General features: G+C 36.9%; 1 protein-coding gene across 1 annotated transcript in view; it reads left to right on the forward strand.

Moving 5' to 3' along the window:
• cog5 (component of oligomeric golgi complex 5) overlaps positions 1 to 16,842 on the forward strand; it is a 131,461-nt gene that overhangs the window by 101,809 nt on the left and 12,810 nt on the right. The window contains exons 14-18 of the mRNA XM_043713659.2: positions 826 to 925; positions 10,449 to 10,559; positions 11,794 to 11,856; positions 16,170 to 16,273; positions 16,452 to 16,683. Of these exons, the coding sequence (XP_043569594.2) occupies positions 826 to 925; positions 10,449 to 10,559; positions 11,794 to 11,856; positions 16,170 to 16,273; positions 16,452 to 16,683 (610 nt within the window). The remainder of the gene's footprint in view (positions 1 to 825; positions 926 to 10,448; positions 10,560 to 11,793; positions 11,857 to 16,169; positions 16,274 to 16,451; positions 16,684 to 16,842) is intronic.

The raw sequence follows: 16,842 nt of genomic DNA on the forward strand, positions 1-16,842 counted from the left end.
TATCTTTTTCAAAGAAATCCTTGCATATTTTAAAATTTACAATGTATCAGCCATACAATCAGCTTATAAAAGGGCAAAGTACACCATCAATTTTACTTCCTCAGTTCTCGTGAAATTCAAATTGATTTTTTTTAAACTTCCTTTTTGTGACATTTACGCAAAACATGGAAAAGTATAAAGCAAACCTTATGGAAAGAAACTCCTATTTCTGAATAAAATTTGACAAATACACCAGGCAAGAGTTTCTGTTTTTGTCATTACCCTAATATTTTCTTTGGGAGATACTGGTGTTTTGCTGGTTTTTGATTTCTCAGTACTATTTGACACCCATGTCCCCCCTCGAGGATTATTACTTATTTCTGAGGGTAGTAAAATATGTTGTTCAACTTGGCTGGAGGCTAGTCGTTGGAGCTGCTGAGACTTGCCAGCTGAGGTCAATCCTGTTCTCACCTCGAGTCCTTTTGCAGTTTTCATAAGGGCCTGAGTATAGGCATATATCCACACACTGGAGGACCTTTCCTCCTGTCCAACACATGGTAAGACCAATTGTGCCCTTTTTGCAATTAACCTTACCAACTCAGTACAGGTAGGGGAAAGAATATTGCATTTATTGTGTGAAGGTGAGCTAGAGTTAGGCTAGCTACCAAGTATGAAGCCACCAGGATATTCAGTCATATCTAAGTTGATAAAAATTGTGTAAGAAAACATAACATTTAACGATAATATAAACAGTCAAAAGCTTCTGACGTGATCTCTTTTAATTTGTAATTAAAACTTCACAGAGATTTGAAATAGCTTTTCATGGATTCTTCTTTATACTTTCAGTGAATTCAATGTGGCCTCTGTGGATCTAAACTTGAGTCTTGCTGTTGCAAGGAACGTTGCTAAAACCATCCAGTTATTTGGAGTAAAATCTGAACAACTTGTAAGTCATGTATACCTCAGTTATTAAGAGTTAGTAATATGTTAGGAAGAAAATGAAAAATAAAAGGTTTTTCTGAATACAAATTAATCTTGATCTTTTGACTTGCATACAGTTTCTGAAATCTCAATTTTTTGTACTTTATTTTTCAGTATTTCAGCAAGGATTAATGCTTCATTTTTGATACTGAAATCTGATGAACTGAAATAAATTTCTGTCTACCATGACGAGCCTGTTGTGGAGCATTTGTTTAAGGAGAACAAATTGAACAATAATACTGAGGTCACACTGACAATTTTATGTTTATAGTATTACCATAAGACATGGGAGCGGAAATAAGGCCATTCGGCCCATCGAGTCCACTCCGCCATTCAATCATGGCTAATGGGCATTTCAACTCCACTTACCCGCATTCTCCCCTAGCCCTTAATTCCTTGTGACATCAAGAATTTATCAATTTCTGCCTTGAAGACATTTAGCGTCCCAGCCTCCACTGCACTCTGGGGCAATGAATTCCACAGGCCCACCACTCTCTGGCTGAAGAAATGTCTCCACATTTCTGTTCTGAATTTACCCCCTCTAATTCTAAGGCTGTGTCCACGGGTCCTAGTCTCCTCACCTAACGGAAACAATTTCCTAGCGTCCACCCTTTAGCCATGTATTATCTTGTAAGTTTCTATTAGATCTCCCCTTAATCTTCTAAACTCTAATGAATACAATCCCAGGATCCTCAGCCGTTCGTCGTTTGTTAGACCTACCATTCCAGGGATCATCCGTGTGAATCTCCGCTGGACACGCTCCAGTGCCAGTATGTCCTTCCTGAGGTGTGGGGAACAAAACTGGACACAGTACTCCAAATGGGCTCCTAACCAGAGCTTTATAAAGTCTCAGTAGCACAACAGTGCTTTTATATTGCAACCCCCTTGAGATAATTGACAACATTGCATTCGCTTTCTTAATCACGGACTCGACCTGCATGTTTACCTTTAGAGAATCCTCAACTAGCACTCCCAGATCCCTCTGTACTTTGGCTTTATGAATTTTCTCACCGTTTAGAAAGTAATCCATGCTTCTATTCTTTTTCCCAAAGTGCAAGACCTCGCATTTGCTCACATTGAATTCCATCAGCCATTTCCTGGACTACTCCTCCAAACTATCTAGATCCTTCCGCAGCCTCCCCACTTCCTCAGTACTACCTGCCTGACCACCTAACTTTGTATCGTCGGCAAACTTCGCTAGAATGCCCCCAATCCCTTCATCCAGATCATTAATATATAATGTGAACAGCTGCGGCCCCAACACTGAACCCTGCGGGACACCGTTTGTCACCGGCTGCCATTCCGAAAAAGAGCCTTTTATCCCAACTCTCTGCCTCCTGTCAGACAGCCAATCCTCAATCCATACTAGTAGCTCACCTTGAACACCATGGGCCCTCACCTTGCTCAGCAGCCTCCCATGTGGCACCTTATCAGAGGCCTTTTGGAAGTCTAGGTAGACCACATCCACTGGGTTTCCCCGGTCTAACCTACTTGTCACCTCTTCAAAGAACTCCAACAGGTTTGTCAGGCACGACCTCCCCTTACTAAATCCATGTTGACTTGTTCTAATCCGACCCTGCTCTTCCAAGAATTTAGAAACCTCATCCTTAATGATGGATTCTAAAATTTTACCAAATGATTCAAATGATTCAACAACTGCTAAGTATATTCTTTTGTTTTCTCCTTGGATCCCTGTTTCCTCTATTAAGTCAATGTATAGTTAGGCTAAATATTTTTATATGGTAGAAATTGTTTTCTTAGATCTATAAAGTGCACTTATTGATCTTTAATCAGGCTGAGTATGGAAACAATTTGCCTTTTCAGTTGAAATGGGTAGTAAGCTCTAAAATGTTATTTTATTAAATGGTAAGTACATTGGGGCACTGATACAATTTGTTCAGCAATGGCTCTTTTATGCTTCAACTCATTCCACTGCAGTGTTATCTTCATAAGTAAATCATAATCTTTTTGCAATTTTCACTTTTGTTATTGAACTCTTCCCTTTTTAATCTATCACTTTGGTTAGATTAATGTTACAAATACTTATCTAGTGTTACCGAGAATTGTATATGGCAGTACCTAATTTGTATTTTGTTTGTAGAGAAAAATTCCAAATTTATCTGATATAATTTGCTTACGTATATATCTTGGTAGTCCAGTTGACATTTTAACACAATAAACAGAATGGCTTTTCTGATAAAATTCAAGCCTAATAAAAGATTGAAGATTGTACTACATATTTGGCAGTGATTGTCCCAAGTTATATTTTAGTTACAGCTGCTAACAAAAACAGTTTATATTTTTCGATCATTTGAACACTTACGTAGATTATGAACTTTTCTGGTTTCAGTCTGTGAATGTCAACATCCTACATCAGCACCTTAGCCATAAAATAGAATTTAATAGAATATCAGGATGAATGATCTTGTTGTATAGTGATAGTGTCTCTATCTCTGAGTGTGGAGGCCTGGGTTCAAATCCCACCTGCTTTAGAAGTGTGTAATAACATCCCTGAGACTTGATACAAAAACCAATTTAAGCGAATGTTTTACACACTCTGTATTTCCTTTTTGTCAACCTGAAGCAAACTCTGAAAGGCTTAATTTTAATCATTAGATTAGCCACTGAAAATAATTACATCTGTGTCACTTTGAAAATGTGTACAAAACAAATATTGTGTTAACTGGTGACAAAAATATTATATTTAGTCTTGCTAGTCCTTTTTTAAAATAAAAATGCTATGAACACTCTAAGGTCATTAACAGTTAATGCCTTCATTGATCAGGATTGTAAACAAATGCATTCACAAGTAAATTTGGAGCAAAATGTTTTGATTGATAAATAAAGTTTATACAACATACAGTAATGATACTAAAGATTTGTTATGTAATCAATAACATTTGACACTTATGATTTTGATTTCTCATTGTACTGCAAAATAGTGGTTTTGTAACGTATGTATAATGTCACTATTAGAAAGATGCATTAATGGCCAGCATTAAACTGTCAATTCAATCTTCCCTGGAACTGACATCAAATTATTCTTTCTGTTCCTGCTTAAATATTGATTAAATTTTAAATAAAAGTGCTAGACATACTCAACATGTCAGACAATATCTGTGGAAAGAAACAGAATTAGTGTTTCAAGTTGCAATGACCTTTCATCAGAATGGCTTGTTTCTATTTCAGGTTTTCAGCATCCTTAGTTTTGTACTGAAGAAATTTGTCTAAGTTTGTTTTGGTTCTTAGCAGATGAGATCCTCAAGCTTGCTATACTTTTTTTTATAATTGTCCCATTGGGCTAGACCACATGCAAACGCCTATTCTTACAGCATATAAAATTCAGGACCTGGCAATGGTGTAGGAAGCAGCGTAGTGGTATAGGAAACAATAGCATAATTATACTGTTGCTGAATTAATAATACAGAGGCCAGACTAATACTTCAGAGACAAGTTCAGAACCCACTGTGGTGAAATTTAAATTAACATGAATAAATCTGACATAAAAAGCTAGTCTAAATAATGGTGACTATTATATGACCACACTATTTAGATCACTAATCTCCTTTATGAGAAGGAAAATCAGCTGTTCTTTGTATGTGACTCCACACCTACAGTGGTTGACTCTTTTATGTCCCCTGAAATAATTAGCAAGCACTCAGTTATACCAAACCACTATTAACAGAGAATACAAAGTCCTACAGATTGGTTATGCGGCAGGTTGTAGGAAAAGCTTTTGCTTTGCTAATCTATCTGTTGTAGATGTAGCTGACCATGATAGCAATTGTAGATATGATGATTATGATATTATGATGACTATCTCCGATCCTCAGTCTGGGCATTATCACCATTGTGCTATGTGTGCTAACTTGGATGGATTCAGAACATATCTTGCACCTTCACGTGTATAGGAGGTGCTTTGGTCCTCTGGCAGCAGCAGCAGCAGCAGAATTGTATTTAAGCACAGTATATAAACTCATTACCTAATATATCCCTCATTCTATCCATTACCATTACCATCACCCAGAGATTAGGCCTACGTCAATGAAGAGTGCAAGACAGTATGCTAAAAAGGAGCACTAGGCATACTTAAAAATAAAGTGTCAACTTGGTGAAGCTATAACTACAGGGCTATATTCATGCTAAGTTGCAGATGTGAGAAAGCAAAATGATCCCACATTCAACCGATCATATCAAAGCTCAGCATTTGTCACAACCATAGTACATTGTATTGGACATTTGAACAACTAACATGAAGAGGAGATCTACAAATATCGCTACATTCAATGATGAGGCGAATCTGGCTTTTCTGTGCAAAAGACTAGGATGAAACATATGCAAACACCTTTAGCCAGAAGTGCCAAGTGTTCAATCCATCTCTCCTTCCTCCTGAAATCCTGCCATCACAGATACCAGTCTCCAGCCAAATCAATTTATTCCATGTGAGATCTTTAAATAGTTGATAGTGTTGGATATAACAAATGCTGCGGACTTGATAATATTCCAACTATACACCGACGAAGGAACCCCAGAACTAACTAACACCCTTATGTCGCTGTTCCTACAGCTACAGCCTGGTATCTACCTAATATTCTAGGAAATTGAAATAAAAAACAGTGGTAGAGAAACTCAGCAGGTCTGGCAGCATCTGTAGAGAGAGAAAGACAGAGCTTAGGTTTCAAGTCCCATGACTGTTCTTCAGATCTCTGGAATATTTTAAAAAAAGAATGTCAAGGAATGTCATGTTCACAAAAATCAGAACAAATGAATTATTGCAAAATGCCAGACTTTTTAATTTTTCAAATTAAAATTCTACAAATCAATTTAAAAAATTGAGATATATATAATTTGCATATACACTCTGTAGACAGCCATGTCATCCAACTCTCACCAATGCTGAATTTTTCTTAATCCGATTTGTTCACTGCACTTTTTGTTACTAACTTTCCAATAGTTTGTTCATTTTTTTACACCCATATTCACTTAATGATCTCCTAGTAAACTTATGATTGCATCAATTGAATACTTCAAGATTAGCTGTGAAGTTAAATAATGCTGTCATTTGTCAGAGATCCTTCTTTTGGGGTATCAATTATTTGTTTGTCCGAAAACTGAAAAGATCTAAAGACCAAAAATATTTTCAGAAGCAGACCCATAGATATGTGTAGTTCTGCTTTTCAGGAAAACACTTCACTTGGCTCACACGCAGCTGAGCAGAGCGCTCCCCCCCCACCCCACCCCCACAGCTGACCAAAACAAACTGTAGTGAATTTTTTTAAAACAAAAGTAATCTTTTATTCTGGAAATGAGTTGGTCCAGAGTTTTTCGAAAAAAAGATTCTGACTTGATTAGGTTAGATTCCCTACGGTATGGAAACAGGCCCTTCGGTCCAACAAGCCCACACCGAACCTCCGAAGAGCAACCCACCCAGACCCATTTCCCTACCCCACATTTACCCTTGACACTATGGGCAATTTAGCATGGCCAATTCAATTCACCTGACCTTCACATCTTTGGATTGTGGGAGGAAACCGGAGCACCCGAAGAAAACCCATGCAGACACTGGGTGAATGTGCAAACTCCACACAGACAGTCGTCCGAGGTGGGAATCGAACCCGGGTCCCTGGTGCTGTGAGGTAGCAGTGCTAACCACTGAGCTACCGTGCCGCCCATGTACTAGTGGGTCTGAGGTGCGTGCTTGGGAATGACTTGCAGAACCAGAAATCAATGCATTGACATGCCGGTTGGTATGCACACAGCTTAGAGGGAGCATCAATTACCAGATCCAAAATAGCTTCATCCTTGTTTTGATCCACAAAAGGACGTTGTCCCAAATGTAGTCTTTGAATGCTCCCATGTTGCTAACTCTGTCAGTTTGATTTTCCCAAAGTTTGGGAGCATTAAAGTCACCCATGATTAATGTGCTGCCATTTTTACATGTCTTCATTACCTCCTGATTGATTATCGATCGACAGTATAGCTCCTGTTTAGGGGCTTATAGACTGCTCCCACCAGTGTCATCTTCCCTTGTTATTTTGTAACTCCACCTATGTCGATTCTGCATTTCGAATCCAAGATTATTTCTTGCTAATATATTTGTTCTACTTCATGCTAATGAAGTTACCCACTACCCTATCCTCCTTCCTGTCCTTTGAAAAGTCACAAATCATGAATATTTAGTGCCCATTTTTGATCATCTTTTAACCATGTTTCCATAATGACTATAAGGTCATACCTATTAATCTCTATTTATGCAGTTAATTAATTAGTTTGTTTCATATCCTTGATTTTATTTTGCTTCTCTTTATTCTTCTGACTAAAATGTATCACTTTACATTTCTTTGCATTAAATTTCATCTGCCACATCTCTCCATTTCCCAGCCTATTACCTCTTGAAATCTATCATTCTCCTTGTCACAGTTGACAATACTTTTTGTACCAAGTTTTATACCATTTTCAATAGTCTAGCTTTGTCCAAGCTACTGCTAATTTTATCCCAGGTTATCATTTTTAAAAGTTTCTCTACCACTGAGCTTAAACTGACTCTAGTTGCTGGGTTTATCCTAGCCCCCATTTTAAATAAGGAGGAATTATTTGGAATTCTCCAGTGACACCATCTTTATATCTGAGGATCTGTAAGATTATTATTATTGCTGATGCTTCTGTGATATTTCTCTCTTTTGCTCTCTTTGTGTATTCAATATTATTCACATTTACATTATCAATCTGATGTGTCATATTGTCATACTCTTTTCTGCTTCATTTTACTGCATCCTTTTGATATCCAGGAAACTCTGAATTTATTTTTCCTGCCCTATGTGGTCAGTAATGTACTTGAATCATCTTCTGTTTAGACTGCTCATTGTTCAGTTAGTTTACCTGCCAGTGTTTGATTCTCATTTGCCTGATTAATTATCTTTTTCTCTGGAATGCTCCTCGTCATTGGTCACTGTCTACTAAATGTTCCTTTGCATCCACTCTCGATACTTAATAGTCTCTTTTAATAGCAAAAATAATCTAGATATTGTGAAAATGTATCCACTTGTGGCTGCATCTAAAGCTAGAAATTATTATGACTTAATTGGGAAAGGTTTGCCGATAAACTAGCCCCACTAGTCCACAAAGTGAAAGTGAGGACTGCAGATGTTGGAGATCACAGTCTAGATTAGAGTAGTGCTGGAAAAGCATATGAGGTCAGGCAGCATTCGAGGAGCAGGAAAATCGACGTTTCAGGCAAAAGGTCCCCACTATTCTACAAGCCATTACAAATGTAAAAAAAATACATTCGAATCACCAAGGTGATAGAATTTACTTTACACTGAAGTCAAAAGTAATTCGCACCAGGTTTTGTCATTAACAGGAAAATAGTTCTATTTATTGTAAGAAAACCTATTTAACAAATAGCAGAGAAAAAGTCGCTAATCCACTATTGTGTAACTTAAATTACAGCTGAAAATGTGTTGCTGGAGAAGCGCAGCAGGTCAGGCAGCATCCAGGGAACAGGAGAATCGATGTTTCGGGCATAAGCCCTTCTTCAGGCTTATGCCCGAAACGTCGATTCTCCTGTTCCCTGGATGCTGCCTGACCTGCTGCGCTTCTCCAGCAACACATTTTCAGCTCTGATCTCCAGCATCTGCAGACCTCACTTTCTCTTCCTAACTTAAATTATATCCCTTTAAAATCCTAAGTGTATAATTTGTTACTCTGTAACATGGACAGAAGATAGATAGTTTGATACAGATATTACAGGTGAAAAAAAAATCTGTAGATTAAAAGTCCAGACCACAAAAGGAAGAGTTACTGCTCTCTATTCTTTTCAGTTTAGTAATTATGATATATTGTCTGTAGACTGATGGTCATACTTCGATTTGATAGATGATCAAGTGACATAGGTTTTTGTCTTATATCAGTATTATTTATTTTTAAGAGTCTTTAGGTTTTCTGTCTTTTCATTCAAACAGGAAGATGTTGCTGACTTCTGGATATCTTTGGCTGCAGTGCATACACAGATCTGTTACAATCTGAGGGCTGTCATCAGGCAACTTCTCCTAAGTTCAAAGCTTTCTTTTGCCGTTGTGTTTCATAATGTCATAACCTCACTATTCTAAAAGCACCATTCTTTTGTGCAGCTAAAAATGTGCACTACACAATCCTACTTGATTTTCAAGTTACAAAACTTGTCTACTATTTTAACTACAGAGCAATGTCCAACTTCCATGCCCAATTTATAGTACAAATGCAAAAATTTGTGAATCCTTTGCAAAGTCAAGTAAAGTACAGTAATAAATTGAATGGGAATGTTGGGAGAAATGTTCATAGAATGGTAAGAATGTGGAATATGTTAGTTAAAAGAATAGCTGGCAGAAATCTCCTGAGGGAGAAAGAAATAGAGTGGCTATTTTGTATTTTTAAGTGTTTAAAAATGCTGAGAGGATGCCTCAAATTTTGAGAGCTAGTAAGAATGTAAACGTACCTTCTGATCGATAATTTGTCAGTGTAACAAAAATATTTATTGGATTGTTGCCCCCATCGTGGTTCAAGGTTGAGATCTGCATTTGGTGCCTATGTTGGAATCTCAACCCAAAATGGAAAATCCTGTCCAAATTTCCTACTTATTTCTTGATGTGTAAGATTCCCAAGTTAATGTGAATGCAACTCTACTTTCATATTAATTTAACCTGAGTGTTTAATTTTCCTGGTTTTCATATTCATACTTCAACAGCAACATACACATACTTACTTAGGACTTTCATGGAAGATATGGTATGTAAGGCAATTTGCAAGTTGATAATGGATTTAGAATCTGAGCAGAAAATGAGAGGAATTGGGTGAGGCGATCAACAGTGTCATTAATCGCACAGAATGTAAGGAGTCTTTTGAAAGTTGTGTGAATGTTACAAGGCTAGGAATTTTAAGGAGAAAATCTTAGTAACCAGGAACACAATAGCTAAACGTTCTTTTGATGGGAACAGAGGGGGAAATCATAGTATAGTACTCTCAATTCAAACTTGGGAGGCAGCGAATGATGTAGTTATATTTGATGGCAATAAAAGTGTGACTGAGGATTTCAGTGGCAGTGAGAATAAGGTAGATATGGATCAAGGTAGTAGAATTCAAATAGGCTGTCTTGGTGATGCAGTATATGTTAAACTTTCTCAGTCATGCCGTATACTCCATCTGCCTGGTCAAACTGGCAGGTGGGACTAGATTGGGTTGGGATATCTGGTCGGCATGGACGGATTGGACCGAAGGGTCTGTTTCCATGCTGTACATCTCTATAACTCTATGACTGTAAGTGAAGTGTGGGAAGCACGTTGAACAAAACCTGTGATGTAAAAATCTTGATGAAAACCAAACAGTCTTGTCCAGCTAGAAGACATTCTTGTTGATTTACATTTTGGTTGTTGATTTACATTGTGTTGAAAGAATGAGAATACAGGAACGTTGTTGTACCTAATTTAGACAATTTAAAAAATTTGTTTTTGCAGTTGTCCACACAGGGTGATGCTAGTCAAGTAATTGGGCCACTGACCGAGGGTCAGAGAAGGAATGTAGCAGTGGTGAATTCATTATACAAATTGAATCAGTTAATGTTGAAGGTAAGAGTTGACATTTATTGTTGAATGTCAACTTTATTCATTTTTATCTATTGTAATTGCTTTAAACAACCGTGAAAAATAATGAATGACATAGGTTATTGTATTGTATGTCTACTTTTCCTTAATCTGGAATAATATTGAAGTGAAGAGTTTCAATTTAGCCGTAAGGGCTGAACTTTCACCTGGAGCAGATTCACTGTAAAATTGCATTAAACTGAGATTTTCTCCTGACATAATAGTGTAGATTCCAAGTCAGATTTCCAAGTCAAAAATACTGGATACACCCTCACTGGTATTGCTGCAGCATAGAGAGAACTCATTCTTGCTGTGAAACAAAATGAGACAGAATAGGGAATTGATGATCCTTTATTAAAGATATTTAAAAAGAAAACACACACAAAATATTCTTCTACATTTTTAGCATATGCCATGACATCTTCATGCTTGGGTATGATGACAGAAAACGGAGAGATAGCAAGTAGGGGACCCTGTCTCAATGATCATCAGCAAGCTTCCTATTGAAACCCCAGAATGTATCACCACATCTGTTCTCTTAGTAATCAGCGTTTACAAATTTCAGGCAAAGAAATTATGCAGTTTACCAAATCTTACTGCTATGTAAATGTGGAAGCGTTTTTAAAGCTTGGCCAGTGTTTCCTGCCTTGGGGTGAGGTTGGGCTGTGAGAATGGGTGTGAAAAGATTTCTCAAAGTCCTGTCAGTGGTAGGTGGAGATGTAGTTTTGGTAGAACCATCATATAATTAATTTATTTGTTCTAACACTTTTATCAAACTAAGCCTGCTTTTAACAGAAGTGCAATAGGCAAGTGCTCAATAATTAGTAAATTTGGTCATGCGGCGATCAAAGGCGATGGTCATTATTTTTTCTCAATAATTTACTCTTCACAGAACATACGATGCAATCTTCAAAAAGAAAGAAGATAATAGTATCCCTTTAAGAACTCTCCTCATTGCAGTCTTAAAACCCATGATATTATTTCCTTTCTTCATCATATGGTCGTAGTCTTAGTCAAAATTTCATCTAATTGTTGTTGACATTTGGAATTTTCAGTGCAATTTTAAGAATTCTATTCTTAAAAATATATTAGATAAGGTACAAAATACAGTTACTAAGTTCATAAACTTGAGTGTCTAAGTTTAGTGAAAGGGAATTGAAAGGAGATATGTATTCAAACCGACCATACCAAGTTTACTTATCTATGCTTGCATTTCCAGGTATTATCTACATTGAGCTCTTTACCTTCAGCTGCTGAACAAACAATTAGAATGGCTTTGGAGGTAAATTGCAAGCACGTTCTGGCTATTGTATTACTGTGTCTTTCGTATTCATGACATTAACAGAAGGAATGCAATACTGTTTTTGGTTTTTCTTTTGGTTTTTTTTTAACTGAGTAGAAAAATCAAATCAGGAATTTACACTTGCATTATTGAAATCTCGTTTACACAGTTTATCTGTGAAGATAGCTGATCTTCCACCATAGCTGCAGTAGCCAACTGGAAGAGACTCCATCCAAGGAAATTCCAAGAGCAAATGTCATTGTCATCTTGTCTGAAGTAGGAGCCATGATCAGGACTGTTACAAAATATATCTCATCCATCTGATTCAATAATATATCTTAACAGCCATCCTCAGGAATACATTTCTGATGTATCATAATATGAAACTGCACAACAGCTTTTGCCAGCTTCTTGGAATTATTTTACTAATTTTAATCCTGCTTTTTCTTCATAACCTTGGCAGATTTCTCCCTTCAAGCATTTATCCAATTCTTTGTGGATGTTAATATTAAATCTGATTTCACCAACCCTTTAGGACCGTTTTGTAAAAAAATTCTGCAACATAGAGTCATGGAGTTGTAGAGCATGGAAACAGACCTTTTGATCCAATTCGACCATGCCGACCAGGTATCCTAACTGAATCTAGTCCCATTTGCCAGCATTTGGCCCACATCCCTCTATACCCTTCTTATTCGTGTACCCATCCAGATGCCTTTTAAATGTTGTAATTGTACCAGCCTCCAACACTTCCTCTGGCAGTTCATCTCATACATGTGCCACCCTCTGCCTGAAAACAATTGCTCCTTAGCTCCCTTTTAAATCTTTTCTCTCTCATCTTAAACTTATGCCCTCTAGTTTTGGACTCCCCGACCCACCCTGGGGTAAAAAAACGGGTTTGGTATGTTTTGGCGCAGCCGTTTGGGCACTGGCATTTTGGCACGGCTGTTTGGGCGCCAGCCCATTTGGCGATGGACGTTCTGGCGCTAAGAACATTTTTTTATTTGTAAATCTGTCTGTATGGACAGATTTAGTGTAACAAAATTTCATGTTTTTATTTTTCAATACAGTTACAGTTTTAAAACTTGTTAAAGTTCTACCTTTGAATGATGATGAATCAATCAATGTTTTTTTCCTAGCGCCAAAAGGTCTGGCGCCAAATCAGCTGGTGCCCAAACAACCGTGCAAAAACGGCTGCGCCCAATCGTCCCATTCCATAAAAAACCATAGTTATTCATTCTATCCATTTTTTTCAATTTCTATAAGGTTATCCCTCAGCCTGTGACGCTCCAGGGAAAATAGACCCAGCCTATTCAGCCACTCTATATAGCTCAAACCCTCCAACCCTGACAACTTCCTTGTAAATGTTTTCTGAACCCTCTCAAGTCAACATCCTTTCTATCGCAGGCACTTCTGGATCTCCTTTCAATCACTTTAAAACTGCACCCACTGGTTATCAATCTTTCTGCCAATTGGAAATGCATTGTCTTTATTTACTCTTACAAGACCATTCATGATTTTGAATACCTTTTTTAAAATTTCCTTGCAGTCTCCTTTAAGGAAAACAGCCTCAGCTTCTGAGTATCTCCACAAAACTGTTAGATTTCAACTGTCATTTATATGCCTGCTTCACAAACCTGTCTATACTGTGCTGAATTTTATCACAATCTCCTGTATTGTTAACTGCATTTTGGAATTATATCCTGCATATTGAAGTCACCAAGTTATATGAAAAGAGCAATGGTCCAAATACTGACCCTGTGGAATACACTGAATGCTATAAAGATTAACATCATCACTCCTGTTTTCTGTGCCTTAGCCATGTATGATGCTGCCTGCCACTATCCCTTCAATCTCATAAGTTTTATGAGAAGAACTTAATCAAGCCAAAAAAAAGATTTTCCTTCAAGTTCATCCTATTAAATATTAGTCCATACTTTCCCAAAAGCAAGGTAATTTTGCCTGAATTATTGTCTCAAACAATTTTTTTCGCCATTGATAGTCCACAACTGTCCTGTCTGTTGTTAAGTTTATCTATTATTTTTAAACAGGAATATGACATTTATGGTCATCCAGATTCCCCCTGTATCGGCATGTGTTTCTACTCCTCGTCTAAGTCACTTTTTTTGTAATCTCTCCATGAACTTGCTATTTTATGCCTATTTGTGCTGAATCTTATGCAGTTTTATGAAATGAGAAACAGTTATCATTATTCAAATTATTTGGCATACAAATAAGGAACAGGTGTATAGTATTTGGCCTCTCCGCCACTCAATTTGATCATTGATGATCTGATTATAACATCAAATATGCATTCCCAAGAACCCTTGATTACCTTTCACCTTCTTGCTCAGTAAGAATATATCTCCCTCTTCCTTAAACTTAAAAATTTTCAAGGACTTTGTTACCACCGCCTTTTCAGCAAAACTTCCAAAGACTTGTGATCCTTTGAGAGGACAGTTCACCTTGTTTTAAATGTGCAATCTCTGATTTTTAAATAATGATCCCTAGTTCTTCATTCTCCTATAACAAAAAATATCCTTTCCACATCTACCCTGTCCAGAGTCCTCAGGATCTTGTGTGTTTCCTCAGGATCTTCTATTTCTATCAAGTAATCCCTTACTTTTCTAAACTGCAGATTCAAGACTAGCTTGACCAACCTTCCCTCGTAACACAACCCACTTATTTCCAAGTATTGGTCTGGTAACCTTCTTTGAACTGTTTGCCACACATTTGCATTCTTAAGTTACGTGACCATTACTGAACACAATAGATGTGTCTCAACAGTTCCCAGTATAACTGAAGCATGACCTCCCTACTTTTGTATTCTATTCCCCTTGTGAAAGATTATAATCAATTAATTTTCCTAATTACTTGCTGTACCTTCATACCTCCTAACCCTTTGAGATTCATGCACAAAGCTACCAAATTGCTCTATATCTCAGAACTTTGTAATCCCTCACCATTTAAATATGCTTCCTTTTTACACTTTTGCCAAAGTTGGACAATTCTTGTTATCCCACAATATACTCCATTTGCCAGATCTTTGTTCTCTCACTTACCAATCTGTATCTCTCTGTAGTAATCCTGTGTGCTCTTGACAACTTATTTTCCTACCTATTCTTAGGTCACCAGCAAATTTGGCAACAATATATTCGGCTCCCTTCATCTGAGCCATTTATATAAATTGTAAGCAGCTGAGACCCTAGCACCAACCCAAATTGCACACTGTTTGTTACATTCTGCAATCTGAAAAAGACCTATTTATGCCTACTCTTTGCTTTCTGTTAGCCAGCCAATTTTCTATCCATGCCAATATGCTATCCCATTTACCATGAGTTTTTATTTTCTGTGGTAACCTTTTATATGGTGCTTTAGCAAATGCCTTCTAGAAATCTAAGTACAGTCCATCCATCATTTATCACAGTACATATTACTTCTTCAAAGATCTCCAGTATATTGATTAAACATGATTTTGCTTTCACAATGAAGATTGTAGATCCCAGGCGGGACCTCTCAGCTTCGAGATCGGTCAAAATAATCAATGGAATGCGCCTGGGATCTACATCTTCAACAAAACAATGTTGATTGCCTGATTAGCTTAAACTAATCTAAATGGCCTGCTATGATTTCTTTAATAATAGCTTCTAATATTTCTCCTAAGACAGCTGTTGAACTAACTGTTCTACAGTTTCCTATTTTCTGACTCCATTTTTTAAAAATAAGAAGTTAAATTTGCTCTCTTGCAATCTCATGTAATTTTACCCAAATAAAGGGAGTTTTGGAAAATTCAGACCAAAGCATTATCAATTTCAATAGCTACTACTTTTAGGATGAAGTCTATTTGTACCTGGGTAGTTGTCCACCTGCAGCTTCAAACATTTACTCAGTCTTTGAAATTTTTTTTTAAGCTTGATGTTATCTTTACTCCTTCCAGTTAACTATGGATAGTGGGTCCACCCCGTGGAATTTATCTTAATTTTTTTGCAATGTATCCATGCTTTCAAATCTCAAATATCCCCTTAAATATCCAACACTGCATTTCTGTTGATATATCCTTTAACCTATTTTGCCAGTTCACTTTAACCAGCTCTTCTTTTATGCACTCATAATTGTGCTTATATAATTTAACATAAAATGTTGGACTTACTCCCCTCTCCCTCGAACTAAATATAAAATTCAGTCAAATTATGGTTGCTGCTACTGAAAATATTTTTGTGTCAAATTTAAGCAAAATAATAGTCCAACAATGATTAAAAGCTACTTAGCAAATCGTTAACATCAAATTTAAATTTTAAATCTTTGTTTCACTTTAGGCAATCCAAGCTCTAATGGGAAATGCAGTTCAGCCATTACTAAATTCTGTGGAAGACTCAGTTGAGGCTATTATTATCACTATGCACCAAGAAGACTTTGCTGGGTAACTATTAAAATCAAGTTTAGGTAACCTAAAGTGGAATGTCTTCATTGTAAAGCTCTTCTGAATTTGACAACGCACTTTAAATAAAGTAAAAATAAAAATATTCTTAGAATTTAGGTAAGCGATTGTTTTCTCCTGGAAGGATAGTTTAAATAATGATTTATATACATTTGTACAGGTCTTCATCTGGGAAGCCAGAGATCCCATGTTCTCTTTATATGAAAGAATTGCAAGGCTTTATATCACGTATCGTGAATGACTACTTTAAAAACTTCGAGTGTATGGATTTCATCTATGACAGTACAGAAAATATTGCACAGAGAGCTATTCAGCTATTTATCCGTAATGCAAGTCTACTGAAATCACTGGGGGAAGGAGGTAAAATGAGATTAGCTGCAGATTTTGCACAGGTAAGAACAAATAACAGGTATTATTTTCTTCTTTGTCTCTGTTGGTTTTATTTTCAGATTCCATAGCACAAATTTAGTGTCAGCATAACAGGATGCATCATTACAAATGACGCTAAATATTACTATTTGGTGAACCAGTTGCAGTAGTACAGAATAAGC

This window comes from Chiloscyllium plagiosum, unplaced genomic scaffold (genome assembly GCF_037043375.1).
Source record: "Chiloscyllium plagiosum isolate Xiang-an unplaced genomic scaffold, Cpla_swu_hap1 HiC_scaffold_23, whole genome shotgun sequence".
Lineage (NCBI taxonomy): Eukaryota > Metazoa > Chordata > Chondrichthyes > Orectolobiformes > Hemiscylliidae > Chiloscyllium > Chiloscyllium plagiosum.